Source organism: Mirounga leonina, unplaced genomic scaffold (genome assembly GCF_011800145.1).
Source record: "Mirounga leonina isolate KUSES-001 unplaced genomic scaffold, KU_Mleo_1.0 Mir_165, whole genome shotgun sequence".
NCBI classification, from domain to species: domain Eukaryota; kingdom Metazoa; phylum Chordata; class Mammalia; order Carnivora; family Phocidae; genus Mirounga; species Mirounga leonina.
In genome coordinates this window covers 61,766,067-61,788,457 of record NW_023270415.1, presented here as the reverse complement: position 1 = coordinate 61,788,457, position 22,391 = coordinate 61,766,067, and the positions used below count along the sequence as shown (strand labels likewise).

General features: G+C 43.0%; 1 protein-coding gene across 6 annotated transcripts in view; it reads left to right on the top strand.

Moving 5' to 3' along the window:
* SAMD12 (sterile alpha motif domain containing 12) overlaps nucleotides 1-22,391 on the top strand; it is a 380,385-nt gene that overhangs the window by 242,967 nt on the left and 115,027 nt on the right. Inside the window, exon 5 of one of the 6 annotated variants that reach the window (XM_035011809.1) lies at nucleotides 21,712-21,880. The exons of 4 other annotated variants lie outside the window; for them this stretch is intronic. In XM_035011809.1, coding sequence (XP_034867700.1) covers nucleotides 21,712-21,719 — 8 coding nt within the window. In that variant the 3' untranslated portion in view covers nucleotides 21,720-21,880. Of the gene's footprint in view, nucleotides 1-1,872; nucleotides 4,288-21,711; nucleotides 21,881-22,391 lie in introns of those variants that run through there. One more of the 6 variants, XM_035011802.1, reaches the window with a different exon arrangement.

The following is a 22,391-nucleotide window of genomic DNA, read 5'->3' as shown; positions in this document are numbered from 1 at the left end:
TTGCCCTGTGCCTCTTGCTCTTTGTTGCTCTTGTTCTGCATCCTTTCGCTGTAATAAAGCCTAGCTGTGAGTACGAGTCTTTGCTGAGTCCTGCGGGTTCTCCCAGCAAATCACCAACCCTGGGGATGTTCTTAGGGACCCCCTGTCACAACGAGAAAATCCTTTTGCTCACAACGTTTTTTAACATCCCACAGCCATGGGGGTTCTAGAGCACAGAGTGTGGGCAGTGATGAGCTGTTCAGTCCCATGAGTCAGAGGCAGATATCGCCCCACATCACCACTCCGGGCTTCTTGGTGAAAAATCTCAGGGTTCCTGAGGCCCACGTGGAGGTCATTACCAAGTAACGATTTTCTTCCTGGCTGGGACACATGGATTAAATATATACTGACAGAGCAGAACTGACTGATACAATTTCATCATTCTTTTGGAACAATTGGGTGGGAAGGGTAAGGATGGAACCAATAGCCTCGAGATAGAGCCATCTGTTACATTCTTCCATTTTTAGACTTAGCTCTTCAGCCCAGGATAAAATTACTTGTATAAATTTATATAAAATTATATTAGCATTTAGGTGAAAACGTATTAAATTATATAAAATTATATATGTGTATAGGAGATTTTTTTTATATATCTAGACAACCCTACTAAAAGGATTTTATGGCTTTTTGAACCCCATGGATCATGACTTATAAGTTAGTAAATATGATTTCCCTGAGTTCATTCCACAGAATACACAGATTGACCGAGGGTCTCCTAAGAGCAGGTAGGCTGCTATGGTGCATGAAAATCCAACTGGAGAGAGTGAGCAGCCCCAGCACATGTTCCTCCAAGACCCTTCCTGGTACTCCTCCTTCGCATTCTTCATGGCTGACTTGTCCTCCTCTTATGCTTTTCACAGCTGCCAAAAGTTATATTTGCATATCCTCTCCCATGGGTGGGGAACCTCGCTTCCTGCGATCCGGCCCGCTCCAGCTTACTTCCCTACCTTGTAAGTCTAGACCAGCCTACCCTGTGTTTCCTTTGACCTATTCTGCTAGCCCTTGTGGACCCATTTCCAGATAATGGCCAGTCTTACATGAAGGCCCTGCCAGGTATGACGTGGCTGGCTCTTTGCCATGCCGACTAGAACACAGATAATCCTCTAAGCGCTTGGCCCTCCTGCCTCAACACAGCACCGCATGCTTGTGCTGCTTCATGTCATCGTTTGTGTGTTTCTTCTGTCATCTTTGCTCTTTTCAACCTGTCTAAATCCCATCCCAGGTCCCAGTCTGTTTTCCATGAAGCTGGCCTTCTCGCTTGTATCCCCGGGGACCTCCCTGGACCTTGAATCCCTACTAATCTCCGGGTCTGTAGCACACACCTTAGCACTTGTTTTACCTATACATCTAGCAGACAGTGACTGAGCCATCCATTGCCCAAGAAAATAGGGATATAAAAAAAAAAAAAAAAAAAAGAACGAAACAGAGCCCCCACCCCCAAAGAGCTCCCAGTGTGGTTGAGCTACCACATGGCATGCCATACTGTTCTTTGTCATATGCTGGTCCTGATTCTTCTCTGCATCTCTAAACTCTCTGGGAACAGTGAAGTCCTCTTGTGTTTCTTTGCATTTCCAGAGTGACAAATGTTCATTTCTAAATAGTGGATAAAAACTCAGGAAAGGTCTGGCTTCTATTCATTTCTACAGTTTATGAGCCATCTTAGCCTCTATTTCCTCATCTGTAAACTAGGAACTGTCGTATCTACTTCTTTATAATGCCAGAAGGGCTGCCCAGCACTGGGCCAAGCACATACTAAGCGCTTAAGTGAATGGTAGCTATAATTCTAACTAGGCAAGCCTGTGACACAAGATTTGTCACTTTTTTTTCCCCTAGAACTTTGGCCTCCGAGCAGCACCGGGAGACTTTTCCTGGTGGGCAAGATCCTTGCATTGTACTGTCAGCCTTCCTGCACTAGGTCGAACCTGAGCTGAATGGGTGGATTTCAAAGAGAAAGCAATTATGAGTCAGCAAGCCAACAATGCCTATAGAGACCTGCCAGGCTTCCCCTGCACAAGGATGTGGATTTCTACATCCATTTTTGGCTTGAAGTTTGCTGTCCCTCACTTGCTTCATTTCCTGACATTCACTCAAGGCAGAATGGAGGCTGGAAAGCAAGAAAGAAAGAATTGCCATGCAGTGACTGAATACTCTGTGCCAGGTCCCCCATCTGCAGATCCCGTCTTCACAGCATCTCTGCCAAGAAGCTGTTCCTAATTTCCATTTTGCAGATTGGAAAACTGAGACGCAATGAAGTTTAGTAACTTGACAGAGTTGCACAGCTAACCCGATGTAGATCTGAAGCCTCTGCCCTTAACATCAAATGTCCTTCAGGAAATTCGTGGGATTCCTGGCCTCATCTGGCCTGATGCATCTGCACTGCCCCTTCTACACAACCCACTCCCACTCTGCTCAGCGGGTCTGTGGGACAGAGGACAGCTTTGCAGCAAGCCCCCAACTCCATCGTGGTAATACCCCTCCTCAGGGCTGGGAGCAGGTTGGGGCAAGCAAGGTGCCTGGTGCCAAATATAAGGATGCACTCACTGCCAGGTTCATGTATGTGCAGACGCATGATGTTGCTCACCCTAATCCCAGCCCTGCTCCTCCCGCTGAGATTTGCTGGAGGCAACTACACCAAGACCTCTGTCACCAAGATAACCGAGATTGGCTGGCAAATTGGCACGCCTACCCTTCTCAGATCCCAAGTTTCCGTTTCTGGATAACTTCTGCCCTAAAACTGTTTTCCCCGCCTGCAAAACTACCTTTCATGACTCCTTTTTGCCTGACTTTCCCTCCAAAACTGTAATACGCCACACACAGATCCTCCACCACAGCTACTGAGTGGGTTTTAACCCCTGTGTTTACTCCCAGCCTCTCGGAGAACATGGTGCTCTGGGTGTGTGTGTTGCTTTGCAAACCGGCCCTTCTGCACAGAGAGCAAGGGGAGACCAAAGAAAGAGGCAGTCCAGTCCAGATTGGTAGGTAGCAGTGTTAATAAGCAGGAGAACTTACACACAAGGCTTGTGTTGGGCAACTGCTGGACAAGTGGATCTCCACACCCACCTGCCAGATTCTTAAAGTCTATATAAAGGCCCTAATGGGGATCAGTCATATTCATCCAGATGGTCTCAACACCACCTTACTCTGTTAAGGCTCAGTCTTTGGAACAGCTCCCACTGTGGAGACGGTGGGCAGAACATATGTTCCAAGGACAGTGGCAGGGAGGGGCACAGAATATGGGCAGTTGTACTTGCCACTGTTGGGGAACCCAAGCCAACCTTCCTCATCTTACAGAAGAGGAAACTGAGGCCATAAGAGGGAAAGTGACTTCCCCTAAGCTCAGTTAGCTAGCTCATGTAAATCAGAGCTAGAAACCCTGTCTCCTACTCCTAACAACGTTTTTGAGACTGAGTCAGGGAAGTGGGGCCCACTGTACACATTCTTCTCTTGGCTCCATTATTACCAAAGCTAGCACCAATTCATAAAATGAGGCACGATTCATACTGCAGCTGTGCCCAGTTTTGTTCTCCCTCAAAACTTACCCCTGTCATTGAGTACCAGCGATGTGGTTCATGGACCACCTACGTCAGAGTCATCTCAAGTATTGACTCAAAATGCTGAGGCTTGGGACATGACCTGGTTCTTCTGAGTCAGAAGGTGCTTTGGTCACTGAAGTTGAGACACTAGTGTGGAGTTTGTACTGTTTCTATCTGTGAATTCTTATTTAGTTTCTGGGCTCCTCTTTGGTTTTCTTTCCTTTGGGGCATTATGTCAGTACCTTTATCATCTCAAATTTTTAGTTCTCAAATTCAAGAAATGAAAGTCACGATACTTTTCATCAAACTGTGATTTGGCTAAGATAGAAATGGGAGAAGGGAATTCTCAGAATAGGAGACATTCAGTTTTCCCTTGTGGGTCATGGTAGTTATATAGAAAGATCCCTCACTTACCGACTGGTGTGTTTTCAATAAAAATCTAATGTCAAAGATAGTAAAAAAGCTCTTAAGATCTTCATTTTTCAGTTGTAGGCAAAATATTTCCAAATGCACATCAATACTTTCTTAAATCTCCTTTATAAGAATTTGGTTTATTGCTTGAAGGACATGCTGATGGACATGCATGGTGTCTGCAAATGTGTGTGCCTGACACGGTTTCTCAGAAAATTTTAATCTATTGCCAGCATTTAAAAGTCAGGAGATTGCAATTTAAATTTAAAAAAAGAAAAGAAAAGAAAAGTCAGGAATTTGCAGGGTCACCTGGGTGGCTCGGTCAGTTAAGCATCCAGCTCTTGATATCAGCTCAGGTCATGATCTCGGCGTCCCAGGATCGAGCCCCATGGCAGGCTCCCTGCTCAGCGGGGAGTCGGCTTCTCCCTCTCCCTCTGCCCCTCCTCCCACTTGTGCTCTCTCTCTCTCAAATAAATAAATAAAATCTTTTTTAAAAAATTGGGAGATTACACATTTTTAAATTTAAATTTCCATCTTCTATGTTAAATATTCCTAATATCTCATACTGGACTACAGTCCTGCAATGCAACAACCTGTTATCTTGGTAGCTACTCTCTGAAACAGACTATGGCACATTAAAGATGTTTATAAATTCTTTAACACTCTTCCTATTGAGATGTGTGATCTGGGTATCCTCCCCTTGAATCTGGGAAGGCTTAGTGACTGCTCTGACCAGTAAAATATGTCAGAGGTAATACTATGACAGTTTTTGGACCCAGGATTTAAGAAACTGGCAGCATTTACTTCCTGTCTCTTGAGACACCAGTTCAGGGAAATGAGCCGCCATATATCAAATGCAACTACCCTGAGACCATCATGCTGTCAGAAGCCCAAGCCACTTGAAGAGGCTCTAGAAGAAGAGACACCATATGGACAAAGAAGGTCAAGGAGCATCAAAGTGCCAGACACATGATTCAGGGAGCCACTTTGGACGTAGAACCTCCATCTGCATGAGGGGACAGCACATGGATAAGAGATGAATCACCCAGCTGAACCCTTCATGAATTCTTGACCCACAAAAGCATAAGCTAAATAAAATAATTACTTTAAGCCATAAATTTGGAGTAGATAACTGAACAAGAGCTTGAGTTTTAGTTTGCTCTATTCTAACCTCCATTCTTTCTCCTGGCTTCACTTGCTTAAATTATTTTATATCCTGGCTCCTGCAGGAATTTGGGTTCATAATCTTTATAACCATGGTCTGGGGGCGCCTGGGTGGTTCAGTCGGTTAAGCATCTGCCTTCGGCTCAGGTCATGATCCCAGGGTCCTGGGATCGAGCCCCACGTTGGGCTCCCTGCTGAGCAGAAAGCCTGCTTCTCCCTCTCCCACTCCCCCTGCTTGTGTTCCTGCTCTCGCTGTCTTTCTCTCTGTCAAATAAATAAATAAAATCTTTAAAAAAAAATAAACCATGGTCTGGAGATCCTTGAATTATGTGAACTTTTGAAAATTAAAATATTAAAAATATATATGAAAAATTACATTCTGAAGGCAGGAGGGATACAGAGAAAAATGAAAATTTCTACTTGAAGTAGAAATTTAGCTTCAATGAACCACCTTGCTCAAGGTGAAAAGAGCATAAGATCAAGGATTGGTCAGCTCTTTCTTAGAGTTGGCTTCCTTATCTTTAGAAGCAAGTCCCATTCATCTTTGACATTCGATGATTCTGTGAGTAAGATAGCTCAGCTTTCATATTATTTATTTTGAGTGTGTATTTGTGTATCTTGTAATATATCAAAAGTATATTTATTCCATGGCATTCCAGCCTGTGGGGCAAAAGAAATGTCTAGTTCTTTGTTAAAGGCTGTGCCTTTTCCATTTTGTACCCCCGGCTCTCAGTAAATATTTGTTGAATAAATGAATGGACAAATGAATGTGTTTTAGCCACCAAGAATACAAAGACAAATGAGACACAGTCCCTACCCTTGAGGTAGGGACTGTGAGCTCACAGTCCATCGAACACAGGCAGCAAATTAAATACTAGTTATGCCTTCTGGGTAGCACATTCTTTTATTCAAAAACACCATTTCATCTGTGTGTAGCCTGCTGTTCGGCTCTTCATGCCATAGGCAGATGAAACAATAAGCTACATGAAAAAAAAATTGTAACTTCATATGGTGACAGATGGTAAGGAGACGTGCTGGTGCTCATCTGGCAGTGTATACAAATATCAAATCCTTACTTCGCACACCTGAAGCTGATGTGTTATATGTCAATTATACCTCAGTGGGGAAAAAAAAAGACCCACATATGGCAGAGGAGCTCCGAATGAGACCGGGGGCTGCAAGCCACCTCCCCTGAAGAGACAACCTCCTGGTGCCGAGTTTAAGGAGGGAGGGAGCTAGGTCTCATCAGAGCTGCGGGAAGCACCCTCAGGGGCCCATCAGAAAAGCAAGAACGGAATCACTGGCGCATTCAGGCTCTGCTTTCACAGGCTGCAGAAACAGCAAGGAGCTGCTCAACTCAACACCACTCCTCAAGGCTGCAGCGAGCGCTGAGAGATTCAGGGCAAACACCAAAGTTTTGTTTTGTTTTGTTTTCTTAAAGGAGATGGAGGACGGGCTTGGTTTTAATCAGCCTGCCCCATATGGACTTTGAGGGATTCTCTTTTTTCCTTCCCAAGCATGTTGGGCATTGTGTCAGCTTGTGCATTTTCCCCCTTTCTTTCTCTCTTTCTAATTGAGGGCTTCGCGAAGTTGGACAGAGAGGAACCAAAAGCATTTGTTTAATCTTAAAGATTAAGGCTTCTTGTTCTTCGTTCTCCCAGTGAGATTGAGTATCAGTGTCAATATATTGATATGATCAACATTGCACGGAGTAATGATTAAAATGCTTTTGTGGGTGCCTGAGTGGCTCAGTCAGTTAAGCGTTCGGTTCTTGATTTCAGCTCAAGTCTTGATCTCAGGGTCATGAGATCAGGCCCTGCTATGGGCTCTGTGCTCAGAGGGGAGTCTGCTTGAGAATCTCTCTCTCCCTCTGCCCCTGCTCTCTCTCTCTCTCTCTGTCTAAATGAATAAAATCTTAAAAATAAATAAAAATAAAATGCTTTGGCATTTTAGAGGTTTTCTTGTTGTTTATGTTAAATAGCAACCATGAGGATGTGAGGAAGTCATCGGTGGTGATGCTGGGGCCGTTGCACTGATTTCCAAGCAGCAGAACCATGTTCACACCCAGGGAGGCCAGACCCCGCAGGTGGAAATGACTTTCTGTTTGTGAAGTAGAACCCTGAAATACTTAACCAGTAGTTAATTTGCCTTGTTTGTTCAATGGACTCTGAGCTTCTCCAAGGAGAAATCGTAGAAGGAAAGGTAAAAGCCAGAACCATGGGAACCAGATTTCCCTCCAGTTTCTTCTAGTGTTTAAAACTGTCAACATCGGGGCGCCTGGGTGGCTCAGATGGTTAAGCGTCTGCCTTCGGCTCAGGTCATGATCCCAGGGTCCTGGGATCGAGTCCCACATCGGGCTCCCTGCTCCGCGGGAAGCCTGCTTCTCCCTCTGCCTCTCTCTCTCTCTCTCTCTGTCTCTCATGAATAAATAAATAAATAAAATCTTTAAAAAAAATAAAAAATAAAAAAAATAAATAAAACTGTCAACATCTTAACATTCTAAGGAGAAAATAACATCTTTATCAAGGGTCATTTTCTTCTTTAAAAAATAGCTTTTTCATCATTTCAGTATTGGAATCTGGAGTCAATATAAACTCATTGTCTTGGGAATTAGGTAAAATTATCAAAACAGATCAAGGTATTAAAATTAAATAGCAAGTGCAGAAAGGATCGACAGGAAGTGGCGATTAGCTCACACATGCCGTGCTGCTGACCGTCAGCTTTACCCAGTTCTGCCTGAAGGGATCCACTCTCAAGAGGGGAAGGACTTTGTATCTTCCTGAGAACGGACCTATCTTGCTAAGTTTTGACTTTATTCTTTGAAGTGTCACTCGCTTTCTTTGATCTGTAGTTCAGTTGTGCATGGCTCTTAAGCTGTTCCAAGTGTTTCCTGTGTGACCCGCTAGCCCTGGTGATTCCAGTACATTTAAATCTATAATCTCATATCCCAAGATTCCTGTCTTTTGATAGGCAGTATGTTATTAAGTGAATGAAAGTTTTATTGCCTAACCTATAGGAGGTGACTAGAAGGTGAAATAAGGTTAAAGAAAGAATGTCAAGACAGCATGCTTGGTCTCCCTGCCTTGAAGGGATTGCAAACACTTAGTACCTGGGGACCCAGGGCGGGTAAGAGACACTCACTGATGTGGAAAAGCAGAAATGGCAAGTGACATGGATTACTGGCCCAAAGCCAGCAATTACGAGGGACCTGCTTGGTTGCATAGTCTTGTCCCCTTAATCTAGTGAGCTGAGCATTTTAAATGCGGACTACATGGATAAAATTTCTGAAGCATGAGGCTCTTTCTTCCTCAATTCATGAAGACTATTCTATAATCATAAAAATCACAGACCCAAGAGGAACTTTGAAAGATTACTTGTCCATGCTCCTGACTTCAGGTAAAACCATGCACAACCTGTCCATAAAGGAAAACAATGCACCTGTTTTTAAGCATTCAGGAAAATGAGAGTAGTCAGCTTTCTTCGGTAACCTAGCCTGCGCTTAATTACCTTCCCCTGAAGGAAAATCCTGGAATAGTTTCAGAGTCAACTGGATTCAGGTGTCTGTATTGTCACTCTATGGCCGTGTGATTGTCAGCAGATTACTGATCTTGGTAAATCTGATTTGTGACATGGAATAAATAACAGTCTACTTTCATCACAAGGTGGTTTTCAGGAGTAAAGAGATATATGCGGTACCTAGCACAAGGAGCACATGTTACTTCTCTATTCCTCTTTCCCCTAACCGGGCAACCTCCTGTTGCGTTCCTGATGTCCTCTGGTTCAGTGTGGAGAGACAATGTCAAAGGTCTGATCATTACCCAACCTAGTAGAGAGCATGACATAACAGGAAGACTCAGCACAAACTTTCAAGGGAAGCTGGCTTACTACTACCTTCTGGATAGCAAGATAGAGAGAGAAAGCATTTAGTGTATCGCCATGTATTTGTTTGCTAGGGCCACCATAATATAGTGCCGCTAACTGGATAGCTCAGAACAACAGAAATGTGTCATCTCACAGTTCTGAAGGCTGGTAGTGGGAGATCAAGGTGTCAGCAGGGCCATGTTCCCGGTGAAGGCATCAGGGAAGGGTCTGTTCCAGGCCTCTCTCCCAGCTTCTGGTAGTTTCTCATATGGCTACATAATTCCAGTCTTCATGCGGCATTCCCCTGTGTGTGTGTTTGTGCCCAGAATCCCCATTTGGTAAGGACAGTAGTCATATTCGATTGGGGACCACACTACTCCAGTTTGACTTCATCTTAACTAATTACATCTACAATACCAAGTAAGATCACATCCTGATTTACTAGGGTCTAGAACTTCCTGTGTGAGTTTTGAGGGTACACAGTTCACTTAACACACTAGGTTGTGATATAGTAGTTCCTAAAATTCTTTTGTCAGGTGCTATTTGATGTTATATTTGGTACTTAGGACAAAGTAGCTTTGCAGCCAGCCCCCCAATAGTGCAGGAAGACCATTCCTTGGAAGACCAACCTCAAGCCCCTCACACACGAGCAGAGTAGGGAAACGTCCTAATGGAGAACCCCCGAGTCATCTGCGAAAATGGAGGAGAGAGAAAGCATGGACGCAGAAGGGTGAGACAGCAACAGAGATCCTGGTTGAGCCACATCAGGAATATGACATGATAAAGAGCTTTAGAGGCAGGGGCTGTGCACACTTCTCAGATCTGGGAGGTTTCTCTTCCTCTAGCCAGGGCTGTGCCCCCCACCAGGGCTGGGAAGCTTTTGGCCCCACAACTGCAGCATGATGCAAAGGCGTTCAACAGTCCAAGGAGAAAATATTTTAAAAAGAGCTTGGGATGGGGCGCCTGGGTGGCTCAGTCAGTTAAGCGTCTGCCTTTGGCTCAGGTCATGCTCTCAGGGTCCTGGGATTGAGCCCTGCATTGGGCTCCCTGCTCAGCGGGGAGTCTGCTTCTTCCTCTGCCCTCTGCCCCTCCTCCCTACTCATGCTCATTCTCTCTCTCTCAAATAAATAAAATCTTTAAGAAAAGAAAAGAAAAGCTTGGGATGCCTGGGTGGCTCAGTCAGTTGAGCATCCCACTCTTGGTTTCAGCTCAGGTCATGATCTCAGGGTCTTGAGATCGAGCCCCGCTTTGGGCTCCGCAATCAGCTGGGTGTCCGCATGTCTCCCTCTCCCTCTGCCCCTCCCCCTGCTTGCACACACACACACTCTCTCTCTCTCTCAAATAAATAAATCTTTAAAATATATTAAAATAGAGCTCTAGCCTTGAAAACTGGTCACTACGAAAAGAATAAAAGTAACTGAGATTCTCAGCGCCACATTTTTGGGAAGTTGGGACTAGCTGAGAAATGTTTAGAATAATTTTCACATATATGAAGAGTGATGAAGAGCAACATTTTGTAATTTCAAAGCAAGGGGGAATCAGGAGGAGGCTTGAATTATAGGAGATGTGATTCAGATCAGAGAAGAACTTCCTGATAGTAATCTGTTTAAAAAAGAAATTGAGGTGTCTTCTCCACATATCTTAGATATGAAGGCACTCATCTCTCTGTGACAAGCATAGTCATCCCTGAATTTCAAAGAACTGGGCTTTTTTTTTTTTTAAGATTTTATTTATTTGTTTGCGAGAGAGAGAGAGAGAGAGCACAAGCAGGGGGAGTGGCAAGCAGAGGGAGAGGGAGAAGAGGCTTCCCGCTGAGCAAGGAACCTGTTGCGGGACTCCATCCCAGGACCCCGGGATCATGACCCGAGCTGAAGGCAGACACTTAACTGACTGAGCCACCCAGGCATCCCACCCAAAGAACCGGGCCTTATCTTCCCATTTTTCATGCACCAAAGAGATACTGTGCATAAACTATACCAGATGCAATGCTGAGGTCTAGGGCCATAGGGATGATGGACACAGGCCAGGTCTTCATAGAGCTCATCGACTCATGCTTCATGCTCAATATCTAGTTGTTGAATAAATACATAAATGGAGATGTATAAATTCTAAAACAATGACATAATACTCATAGCTGCCCCAGTACTGAGATTTTATTTCTAACTATGGGTAAAGTGATTAGTGCTTTGCAGAAGAGTTGGCCTGTGAGCATCTTGAAAGATGACTGTTAGTTTGCGAGGTGGGCATGAAGGGATGGGACACACACAGGCCTGACACTGGGCTATCTGGACACTGGTTACAGTGCGATTGGAGTAGAGGTTATAGAGTAGAGACAAGAGGACCAGTCATCAGAAAGGAGGTGGAAGTAGAATCAAGTACACAAACCCCAGTTCTTCAGAGTCTCTTGAGCACCTAATGACTCTCATGCTTTATTTACTGTAAGTCAAGTCCTACCTTATTTACTACTCTTTTGGCCTGGCCTGAAAATGGGACAGGGCTTTTTGAGCTTCATTTGTAAATGTGTAAAACAAAAGAATCATTGCTGGTTCGTATTCTAAAAATAGGCATCAGCGAGGTGATCCTTCAGTTTGGGAATATTTGACCTCAGCCTTGGAATTTGTGAACATCCCTTCTCTTTCAGTAGTGACGCATTTCATGATCATGGTACAGAAAGCTGAATAGGCCTGGCATCGGCTTCTTTCCAGAGAGTGGTGGGCTTCATGTAGGAGGTATATGAGAAGAAAGGCATAAGCTAGCTGGGATTCTCCATGAGGTTGGAGCCACAGAGCACAGAGACCTTGCCATTTAGCTCTTGCCAACTTCTTGGAGACACATCTCTGTGCACAGGGAGAGGGTGGCCCTCCAGAGCTCAGAAGCTCAGGGAACAAGCTGCTTGCAAAATGCTGCCTCTTGGACCCTCAAATCTCTCCCACCAAGAAAGGAGATGTGAGTGAGGGAAGAAAGGGGTGGGAGCTGAGGTGACTCAGCTCTGAGAGTAGCCCTCCGTGCATAACTATCTACTGAGTAGTTTCTCCTTTTCGGGCACCCTGCTAATGCTGGAAGGCAAATACCGTACATTCCTGACCAGCAGGCATCCCAGGTTTTCCTCTTGAGGCAGACATTTCCTTTGCAAAAGAGTTGAATAAGCAGTCATCAAAGAACATGAGATAAATAAGACAATAAGGAGAGGATTGTGGACTTTAGAGGGGCCCCTAACTCCCCCTAACATGGCAGAGCGTTCCAGGCATGGCAGCAAGATTCAAGAAAAGACGTGCTTAGTATGGCTGGAGTTTGCTATTTGTGGCGGGGGCTGAGAGTACAGTGTAGATAAAAGTGTATGGTGCCAAGGGACTGGAATGTCACCTCTGAGCCCTCACAGGGCAGAGGACCCAGACTCATTTGGCTGTAAGCCAAGGTCCCCCACCTTCTGCACACACACATACTCAGGCAATCATTCAAGGGCTCTTTCCTACCATTGCGGTGGTTATGTTGAGAAACCCAGAGAAGAGCGCAATTGTAAAGAGTAATTAGTGTTGTGACTAAATAAATGAACACCACCTGTGCATCCTGTTTGGGGAAATGAGTCAAATTAGTGAAACAAGTTGCATAATCACAGCAAATGCCAATCTCAGTCATTGCCGCTATGCCGGTCATTTCTAGTTTTAATGAGTGGCTTCGTGATCAGTGCGCATTCAGATGAACGAAGAGGAATTTTAGGTTTATGTTTTATTTTCAATCACATACGTAATATGTAATCATTGCCAGAAAATTTTTAAAATTTAGTTATGCAAAAATAAAAAAGTTACTCTAAACCCACCAGGCAGAAATGACCAACATTTTGATGCATATGCTTTCAGACTTTCATAAATATGTATATTTATGAGCTGATTAGTTATTTCTTTTGTTGTCTTAGTTTACACTGGACTTTCTGTTGTTGTTTTTTTTGTTCCCCTCCTTTTTTTTTTTAAGTGGGGGCCAGTGTTGCTCTATGATCTTTTTTTTTGGTTCATTTCCCCTTCCCCATCCCACTCCAGGAATTTGGAAGGTATGGTACTTAAGTCCCTCTGATAGTTCCTTTTGAGTGTTTAAATAATAGTGATGTTTAAAACCTATGTTCTAAACCTGGGTTTCTCAAATTATTACTGCCAAGAATGAAGCAGTATCTATTGACACACCACTGTATAGAAATGGAAGATGACCACGGGCTCCTTCCTCCAGGTCCTCAGGCACAATACTCCTCCCACACAGTTTCTGTTATTCTTTGAGATTGCTATCCCCATCTGCAGCAGCTAAATCATTGATTCTCATGTAATTGGACCTCTTGTTTCAAGAGTGACAGTGTTTACATTCTTCATAGGAATGATGCTATTTAGCAACATCTACAGTGTCCGTTTTCCATGCTGCTGGTTAATCTCAGTTACCATAGAGAACATCCGTGTTCTAGAACTCTTTCCCAGCCAAAAATGTCTTCTCATCGCTTTCACTTGGTACTGAACAGCAGCTTGGGCAGATAATAGAATTAGGGAATCATAGCCTAAGCATTCTCCCTGAAAACTGTGTAGACAAATTCCACTGACATCTTTTTCTTTTATATGGGATATATTTCTTTTTCCTGGATTTGGGCAAGATTCTTTTTTAGACTTAATATTCAGTGGATCAAAATGTTTATCAGTTTTCACTAAGTCCACAGTAAAAACCTCTTAAACTGGAGATATTTTTTTCATTTCAGGGAAATTTCCTTTTTTTTTTTTTTTTAAAAGAGAGGGAGCAGGGGAGAGGGGCAGAGGGAGAGGAGGAAGGAGAATCTTAAGCAGGTTGCACGCCCAGCATGGAGCCCAACACCAGGGCTCAGTCTCACAACCCTGAGATCATGACCTGAGCCAAAATCAAGAGTAGGACGCTTAACTGACTTAGCCACCCAGACACCCCTCAGTATGCATTTTGAGATTGGTTTTGTTGCATTGGTTCTGACTGCTTCCTCATTTACTCGCCTTATGCATCTGCTACAGATATTCTGTCCGTGGTTCTAGTCCATCTATTTCTCTTTTTTCATTCCACTTGGGTTTTTTTCTCCCTCTGAACTCTGGGTGATTGTCTCAAATTTGCACTCACTTTAATAGTTTCTAAACTAGATTGAGTTTCAGATCCACTTTAGGGACTTTTTCTAAATACAGATTTCATAGCTTCACCCAAAGCCCACTGACTCAAAATCTGCTATATTTCACCCTAGGAATGTATATTTTAAGTGTCCCCCCCCCCTTATTTAGCTGGGTTTGAGAACCACTGTCCTGTTTCACTAATCTAATTCCATTTAATTCAGGAATGATTCTGCTCTTACTGTTTTTCATGCAGTTTTAAATTCTGCTATGGAATTATTTGCTTGCTTGTATTCTTTCCATAAAATCCCTTTTTTATCTCTGTTTGTTGCCTCATTACCTCTCTTATAGCAACTTGGAGTGTTGAGTAATTACCTTGAGAATACAAAATAGTTCCTATTAAACTTTTGTCTTTGTCTTGTAGCAAATCTTTTCTAAAGTATGCTATTTTTTTCTCTTTTATGTGTATGTTTAGTTCCTGGTGTTTATATTAATTTGTGTTGTGGCACACTTTTTTATTCTATATTGGAGCCTATTTGATAGCTCATTCTTCAATGGAGCCATAGGTGACTTCTCTGAATCCCCTTCCCTTGAGGGCTGCATGAGACGTCTTTATATAATAAGTCTTGTTATCCAGCCTCAGGAGCATGGGGAGGAGCCAGTTTTATGAGGAGACCTAGCAGTAGAATTTTGCCTTACTCAGCATTTCCTACACATCTGGGAGCTCTTGCATCAAGACCCAAACCCACCTCTTCATATCTTGGGTACACTTCACCTGCCCAGTATTCTGTGTACCAAGTATGGCTACCTCTATTATGTCACATGAAATGTCTATCCATCTGAGTTGGATAGAGCTTACATGAGTTGAGGTAGTATCTTGCCTAGCTCCAGGATGTTTTTCCTGTTTTTTTTAGGAATGGCCACATTGGTGACAATTGGGTTAGAGAAAAAGCCCCACCTTCACTGGAATTGTGGGTTGAGCCATGTGCATTTCTTCCCCACACTGCATGTTCTACAATGTTCCTTATCAGTGAGTCCCTCTACCTCCTGGAGACTGCAATTGGCCTCAGATCCCCACCCTCCAAAGGAAGAACCTCTCCCCTAGATGTCAGAGTAAGTCCACAGAAAAAGGCAAGGAATAGCCAAAAAGTGGAAATAAGCTCAATATCCATCTGCAGTTATGGTTAATAAATTTGTGCAGCTGTCCAGTGGAATGCAAACTCTAGTAGCCACGTGCTATTTTGACATACATGACAGATATTTGACAAACATCAAAAACAAAGTTGAACGAAGAGTCAAATGGAAGACACCAAGAGAACTTGTATGTCTTCCCTCAGTTGGAGGCCATCTACATGGTATCAGATGCAGGTTTCTAGATGTTTGTAAAATGGCTTTGTTAGGTGACCTAGTTCAGACTAAGGAGAGGCTATTCCCTCGTCCTGCTTCTCTTGGGATTCCTGAAAGGAGGAAGGGAGGGAGCTTGCTTTCATGAGACACTCTTCCCCAGAAACACAGAAAGAATGGCTAGAGTTATACACAGGGCATTATTCCTAGCAGCATGATGGTGTCATCTGCAAGCAGCACTGTGTGCACACATTTTCTTCAGAGGTAGGGTTAGTGCCGTTACACTTACCGTGATGAGGACATTGAGGCTTGGTGAACTGAAGTGACTTATCCCTCTTGCTGTTAAAGACAGAGGCTGAATTCAAACAGAGTCCAGAGTCTGCTCACTGTCCAGTACATCACAATGCCTGATGCTTCAAGTCTACAGTCAACTCAAGCTGAAAGATATGTCCAATCATTAAACAAATATTTATTGAGCACCTTTTATGTGCTGGACCAGGTGCTAAAGATACAGCAATGAACAAGACATCTTTTCACTGCTGTCATGACACTTAAAATATAGAATGGAACATGGACATTAAAGAATTGCATGAGAAACTATTAAGTGACAGTTGGAAAGAAGTTACTGTATAATAGTAAAAAGGAGAGAACCCAGACTAGCACCAGGGGGAGGATTTCTTAAGCAACCAATAATATGAACCCCAACTGATAAACAAGTTAAGCAAAGAAACAAGGAGAACGACAATACAATAGAGTCAAAGCCAGTAGGAAGAGCCGAGGCTGGGAAGAACTTGGCAAATTAAAGAAATTAGCATAAAGGCACAGTGAGGAAGATGGATAGTGGCCAAAGATGGGGAAGCAATACACTTTGCAGAGCTGTGTAAGCCATGATGACCAGGATTTGGGTGTTACACTAAAGTTAGGGCAAGTTCTGCAGGGGTTAAAAAGTGGAGAGGAAACATGGTCATATCCTTTGTACTATCTACTAAAAAGAGGCTGAAGAGAGCAGACCAGCTTATTCTTGAGCCAAAGTATCTTTGGGAATGGTTAATAACCTGTTACATTATTATAGATTTGTTTATAAATATATGGTATCAAAAAGACTCTTTAAACAGATGAAAATCTGTCACTCTCAGTCTACATATTAAAATTTGAACATGGGGTGACTGGGTGGCTCAGTCAGTTAAGCGTCTACCTTCAGCTCAGGTCATGATCCTGGGGTCCTGGGATCGAGTCCCATTCAGCGGGGAGCCTGCTTCTCCCTCTCCCTCCGACCCTCCCCCCTGCTTGTGCACACACACACACACACACACACTCTCTCTCTCTCTCTCTCAAATAAATAAAATCTTTTAAAAAAAATTGAACATAGATTTGGCCAACCTTAAAAGACTTCCCTGATGTTCACAACTTTTCAAGTTGAAGATGTGTCTTCTGAATAGGAGAAGTCCGAATCTTGATGAAACCCCATGGATATTGCCCCAGCCCACCCCTGCTGCTCAGACTTGCTTGCCCTCCTGCCAAAAAAAGGTTGGGGCCATGAACTAAAGATGGCTTAAGATCTTCAATAGGCCAAGGAAATATATCACATAGCAAAATGGATGGGCTTATATTATTTCATTTTTATAGATTCTCATTCAATGACTATAAAGGGTCCATTCAGTAGATCTTTTTTAATATCAGAGAATTAATTTCAATATAACTTCATTTGATTGTCTGCCATCCCTCCTCCCACCCCCCACTTCCTCTGACATTTACCCATTGTTTCCTCAGATACTGGGAAATAACTAATTACTTTCCAGAATAATGTGACTTACAGTGATGAATGGTCCAATTCACACCTATTTATTGAATACCTATGGCATGGGGGTACTACATCATAAACCTGGAAAATGAGTGACAAAGATGAATGAGCCAGGTTTTCTGCCTTCAAGAGGCCTCCAATTTCAGAGGAGATCAGAGGATCACAGCAGACTGTGATCTAAGGGCCACCAAGATGGCTAACAACCTCGGAATTTTCAGAAGCAAGAGAGAAACAAGGAGTACTTTCAGTTACCCGGATCTCCAGCAGTAAAGAATTATTTTTAGGAGATTGTTTTAAAAATATATATTAAAAGCCCATGCTTCTAAAAATTGATTATGTCAGAACTGTGGGCGGTCCATTCATGTGTTCCCTATGTAATTCCTTTCACTGAATCCAGCTCTTTAAACAAATCTTCTCTAAACTAGCAGGGCATGTTTGGGGATCACTGATATGCACGTTTACAGGCCAATCATGTGGTTACTCCCTGGAAGGGATCAAAATAGCTATCGTCTCATTCTCGTTTTTTATTTGCCTCACCGTAAATGTGATGTAAAGCCGACAATCTTAAGCTAATTATACTTGATTTATTTTCCGGTGCTAAATGGAACCCTATAGAAGACAACGCCCCCCACCCCAGAAAATGCAGAAAATGGAACACTTAATTACAGTAACCATTTTTACATTAGATGAAGCACCTTGCTGTCCTTTAGGACCTCCTTGCCATAAAGTATCTGACTAGCCAGGGAAACATGCACAGGTCCCTACAGAAATACATTGTGTTGGATACTCAGTATAAACCCACCAAAGCTGTGAAGTAGCAGTTCCTTAGTGAAGGGCCAGAGAGGAAGAGGTGATTTCCCTAAATACCAATTCTAGAACAAATTTATGAACTTTTAAACTCATGAACATACATTCCTAAATAAGCTGAAATGATTCATTCTCCCTCTTCTTGTTGCCTGTCATCCTCCTGGAAGTCTGAAGCAACATGAATCACACACTCAGCCATCAGGGCAGAAGAAGAGTATGACCTGGAATATACTTTGGGTATTAAAATACATCATCTTCCCCAAGCCGCCCCCAGTGTGGGACCCTGAGGTTTTGGCCTCTTTTAGGAGGTGGTATTTCACTGCTTACCCCTCAGTTATGATAGTTTTATGCCAGTCCAGGCCCAAGGATAATTGCTGTCAAATTCTTATGAGAAAACCTCATTTGTCGTTTGCATATTAGATCCCCTGCAATTGATTGGCAGGCATCAGAGAGTAAATCTGTCCTCTAGCTGTAATTCACACACACACACACACACACACGCACGTGCACCAGTTTGACACAGTGGAGCAGGGTGCTGTTATTGAGAAATTGAAGCACCAGGTGTGATTAAATAAGATCACACATTTCATTCTCTCTTTAATTTCACATCACTCTTCAGCTGCTGAATCCATGCACAAACCCCCATGGCGTCAGCCTGCACTGTGCATTTTTAGTATGCCCAGCAGAGCGGTGGCAAAATGTTTCCAAAGTAAGCCACCCTGCTGGGCTGTTGTGAGTCAAGTCTGTTTTTGCCTCCAAATTATTCAGTATTGCTAGATACCAGTTTATTAATCCATTAATCTCCCTAGAAAGTAAGACTTCTGGTACTTCTACATCACTGATGCTCAGTTTCAACTAAAAGTAGTTTCAAAACATAGAGAAGACTAGAATCAAGGATGGAGAAATGAGTAGAAGCCTGCACAGCCTTTCCTCTTTGCCCCCTTCCCTCCCCAGCTCCCCCACATCTCTTCCCACCCACCCCGATTCTCTACCTCTAGGAAATGGAAGTAGCATTAATACATGGTGTTTACAAGCATATCCCGAGAAGCTATATGTGTGGCATCCTTGATGCCATTAAAAAATGAAATTGAGCTAAGGGGGTACGTCTCAGATTAGGGTCGGTGTGTCTGACCCTGCTATTTAGCAGTTCAGGACCACCAGGAATAAAGCAGCATCCCTGAGCTGAGAAGCAAGCTGTGGTCACGTGGCTCACCCAGCATGGCAATAAGCGCCCTCATAGATGCAGTCTCTAGAGAGAAAGGAATAGCTGTCCTTCCCAGTTGTGTGTACTCTTCCTTTGTACCCAGAGGCCAATCACGATGACCAGTAATGGGTCAGCTGTGTAGCACGATGTAGGTTAATCCACTCCACAAATACAGATGGAATGCCAGGTTGCCAGGTGCTGTCCTAGGTGGCCCTGAACAAACCCCACCACTGCCCTGAGGAAGCTGATCCATGCCTCACCATCTGACCTCGGCTTACTTCTCCATTCTTATCCATTCACTGCCAGTGTGTTCTATTAACGTCCCATCAGGTAGAATAACATGCATTCCTGTGAGTATTGTGCTTTTTCTTCCATTCATTCTGGTCCACGTGCTTGGGGAGCCTGAACCACGTTCTGCCCCTTTACCTGCCTAAGTCCCAGCCAGATGTCCTGTCTCATTTCCTCCAGCTACTGCCCCTGGCCTCACCTGTCCTGCGAGCTCACCACAGTATGTCTTCTTGTCTTTCATCCCTACTTTAACCTTTTCAAGGGTAGAGCCTGTGTCTTATGGTCCACATTCTGCTTAACAGTTAGTGGGAACTCAATAAATATTTGTTGAATTAATAATTGAATTCATTTATATCCTTGAAAAAGATCCATATGCACTCATTTGTCCTCCATGTAACTTTTGTAAGACCCACAAGATAGCTCTTAAATTGCAAATGGATAGATTGTGACATTTGTAATCTTGATCACCCTAATTGTAGTGAGAACACCCCCATGTACTTTCTTAGGAAAATCACCTCCTCTCCCTGGTGTACTTTTTAATAAGCATGGAACCCCTTGGCAAAATTAAATTGGAACTGTTAGAAGTATTAGGTGGGTTTTGTTGTTGTTGTTGTTGTTGTTGTTGTTGTTGTTGTTAGAATCACTTCTGGAAAATTACCAAGCCTGTGCTTTCCTTACCAAGGACAAATTCAAATTTATTTTAAAAATAAGAAGAAGAAACAGTTTACATCTATGAAAAATAGACATGCATGTAGTTAGAGGGTAGTGTGTTTGGATGGTGAGATTAAGGGTCTCTTCCTTTTTTCCAAATTTTGTTTAATATTTTATAATTTATTTTGGTGGAAAAAGTATTAAATAGAAAAATAAGAATCTTGAAAGAAGCTCATATCTAGGAGTTTTGCTTTACTTGTATGAGCTCAGGTGAATCAATTAAAGGTTTGCCCGGGCCAAACAAATATTTTGCCAATGCTGTTGTGTTGGATAGAATTTTTTTTTTTTTAATCTCAGGCTTTTTATCAGCAACATGTTCATTTATCCAACAAATAAATATCTACTATGTGTTAAGCACTTTAATATCACTTTTCTCTGTTAACAGTAATGATGTTTGCAATATATACGTGCATCAAATCCTTACATTATATACCTCAAACATACAGTGTTGTGTGTCAGCTACATCTCAATAAAGCTAGAAAAAATTAATAGTGATGACAACTTTCCAGAGCACTGGCTACCTCTCAAAGCTCTTTCCCGTACATTAGAACTACTCTCTCTCACAATTTTATAAAGTAGATAGGACATGCATATTAGTCACAAATACACAAGCTGCTATAGCAAATATATTCTGAAAAGCTAGTGGCTCAATTCTCTCCGACTTAACAGTCCTAGCCGAAGGTTGCAGATCAGGGAATGACTACTTTACACAATCGTTTAGGGACCCAGGCTGACAGCAGCTCTGTCACCCTCGATAAGCCATGTTTGAGGTTGCTCTGGTCCTTGCCATTCCAACCTGGAGGTAAGGGGCCTTAACCAAGTAAACACAGGTTACAAGCACCCTGGTGCTTACATTCTATTGGTGAGAGCTTAATCACATAACCACACGAGCCTCGAGGGAAATTTGGAGTTGTAGTCTAGTCCTGTATTCAGGGAGAAGGGAAGAATGAATTTTGCTTGGTAGCTGCGTTCTCTGCCACAGCAGATATTTTTAAATTGCCACTTATAAGATGAAAAAAAATAAGGCTCAAAGTGGTTGACCTCCTTAAGATCACTCAGTTAAACGTGAAAACTCAGAATCAGAAGTCAGGTTCCTGAATGCTAAATGAGTATCTCTTCCATCACTTGTGTTGCCTAGAAATGAAATGATAGCCAAATACTGACGACAGCCCTGAAGTGCTTCAGAAGATCTGATGTCAATAATCAAAACATGGATGCAGGAGAAACTAGCAGGCTGGGTGGCAGAGGCAATATGTGAGTTAAGAGTTCTCTTGAAGCCTCCTTGTGAGACTTGGGATCAGGAAGCAGTCCTTCCCTCTCTCTCCCCCACCCCCAAGCAAACAGAGGCAGGTTAGGCTGTCATGGACTCATGCCCAGCTTTCTTAATAGAAAACCCTCCTTCTAAAACATTTCCATTGAATTACATATAAATACATCTATTTTAACTGTTAGGTCACTGAATTTTCCCAAATGGAACACACCCATGAAATAGCACCCAGACCAAGAAAAAGAAGATGACTAGTATCCCAGAAGCCCTCCTTGCTGCTTCCTTCCAGTTGCTCCCCACCCCGCCCGCCCCAGAGGGTAAACACTATTCTAAATACTGATAGTAAAGAATAGCATCATCTGTTTTTGTTCATTGTATAAATAGAATCATTCATTATGAGCTCTTTGTGTCTGACCTCTTTCATTCAACATTATCCTTGAAATTTGTCCACATTGTTGTCTGCAGTTTTAGGTTGTTTATTCTCATCGCTCCAAATTGTGCAACATGTGAACATATCACAATTTATTTATGTATTCCGCAGTTCGCAGGCATTTGGGTAGTTTCCAGTTTGAGACTGCTCTGTAAAAAGGGATGTTCTGAATATTATTAAACATGTCTTCAAATGGTAAAAGAATACATTTCAGTTGGTGCATCCTAGAAGTGGATCTGCTGAGTCATTGGGGAGGTAGGATGCATTGGTTTGCTAGGGCTGCCATAACCAAGTACTGCAAACTGGCTGGCATAAACAACAGAAACTTGTATTCTCACAGTCCTGGATGTTGGAAGTAAAAGCGTCCGTAGGGTTGATTTCTTCTGTAACCTTTCTCCTTGGCTTGTAGATGGCTGTTTTCTCCCTGTGTCTTCA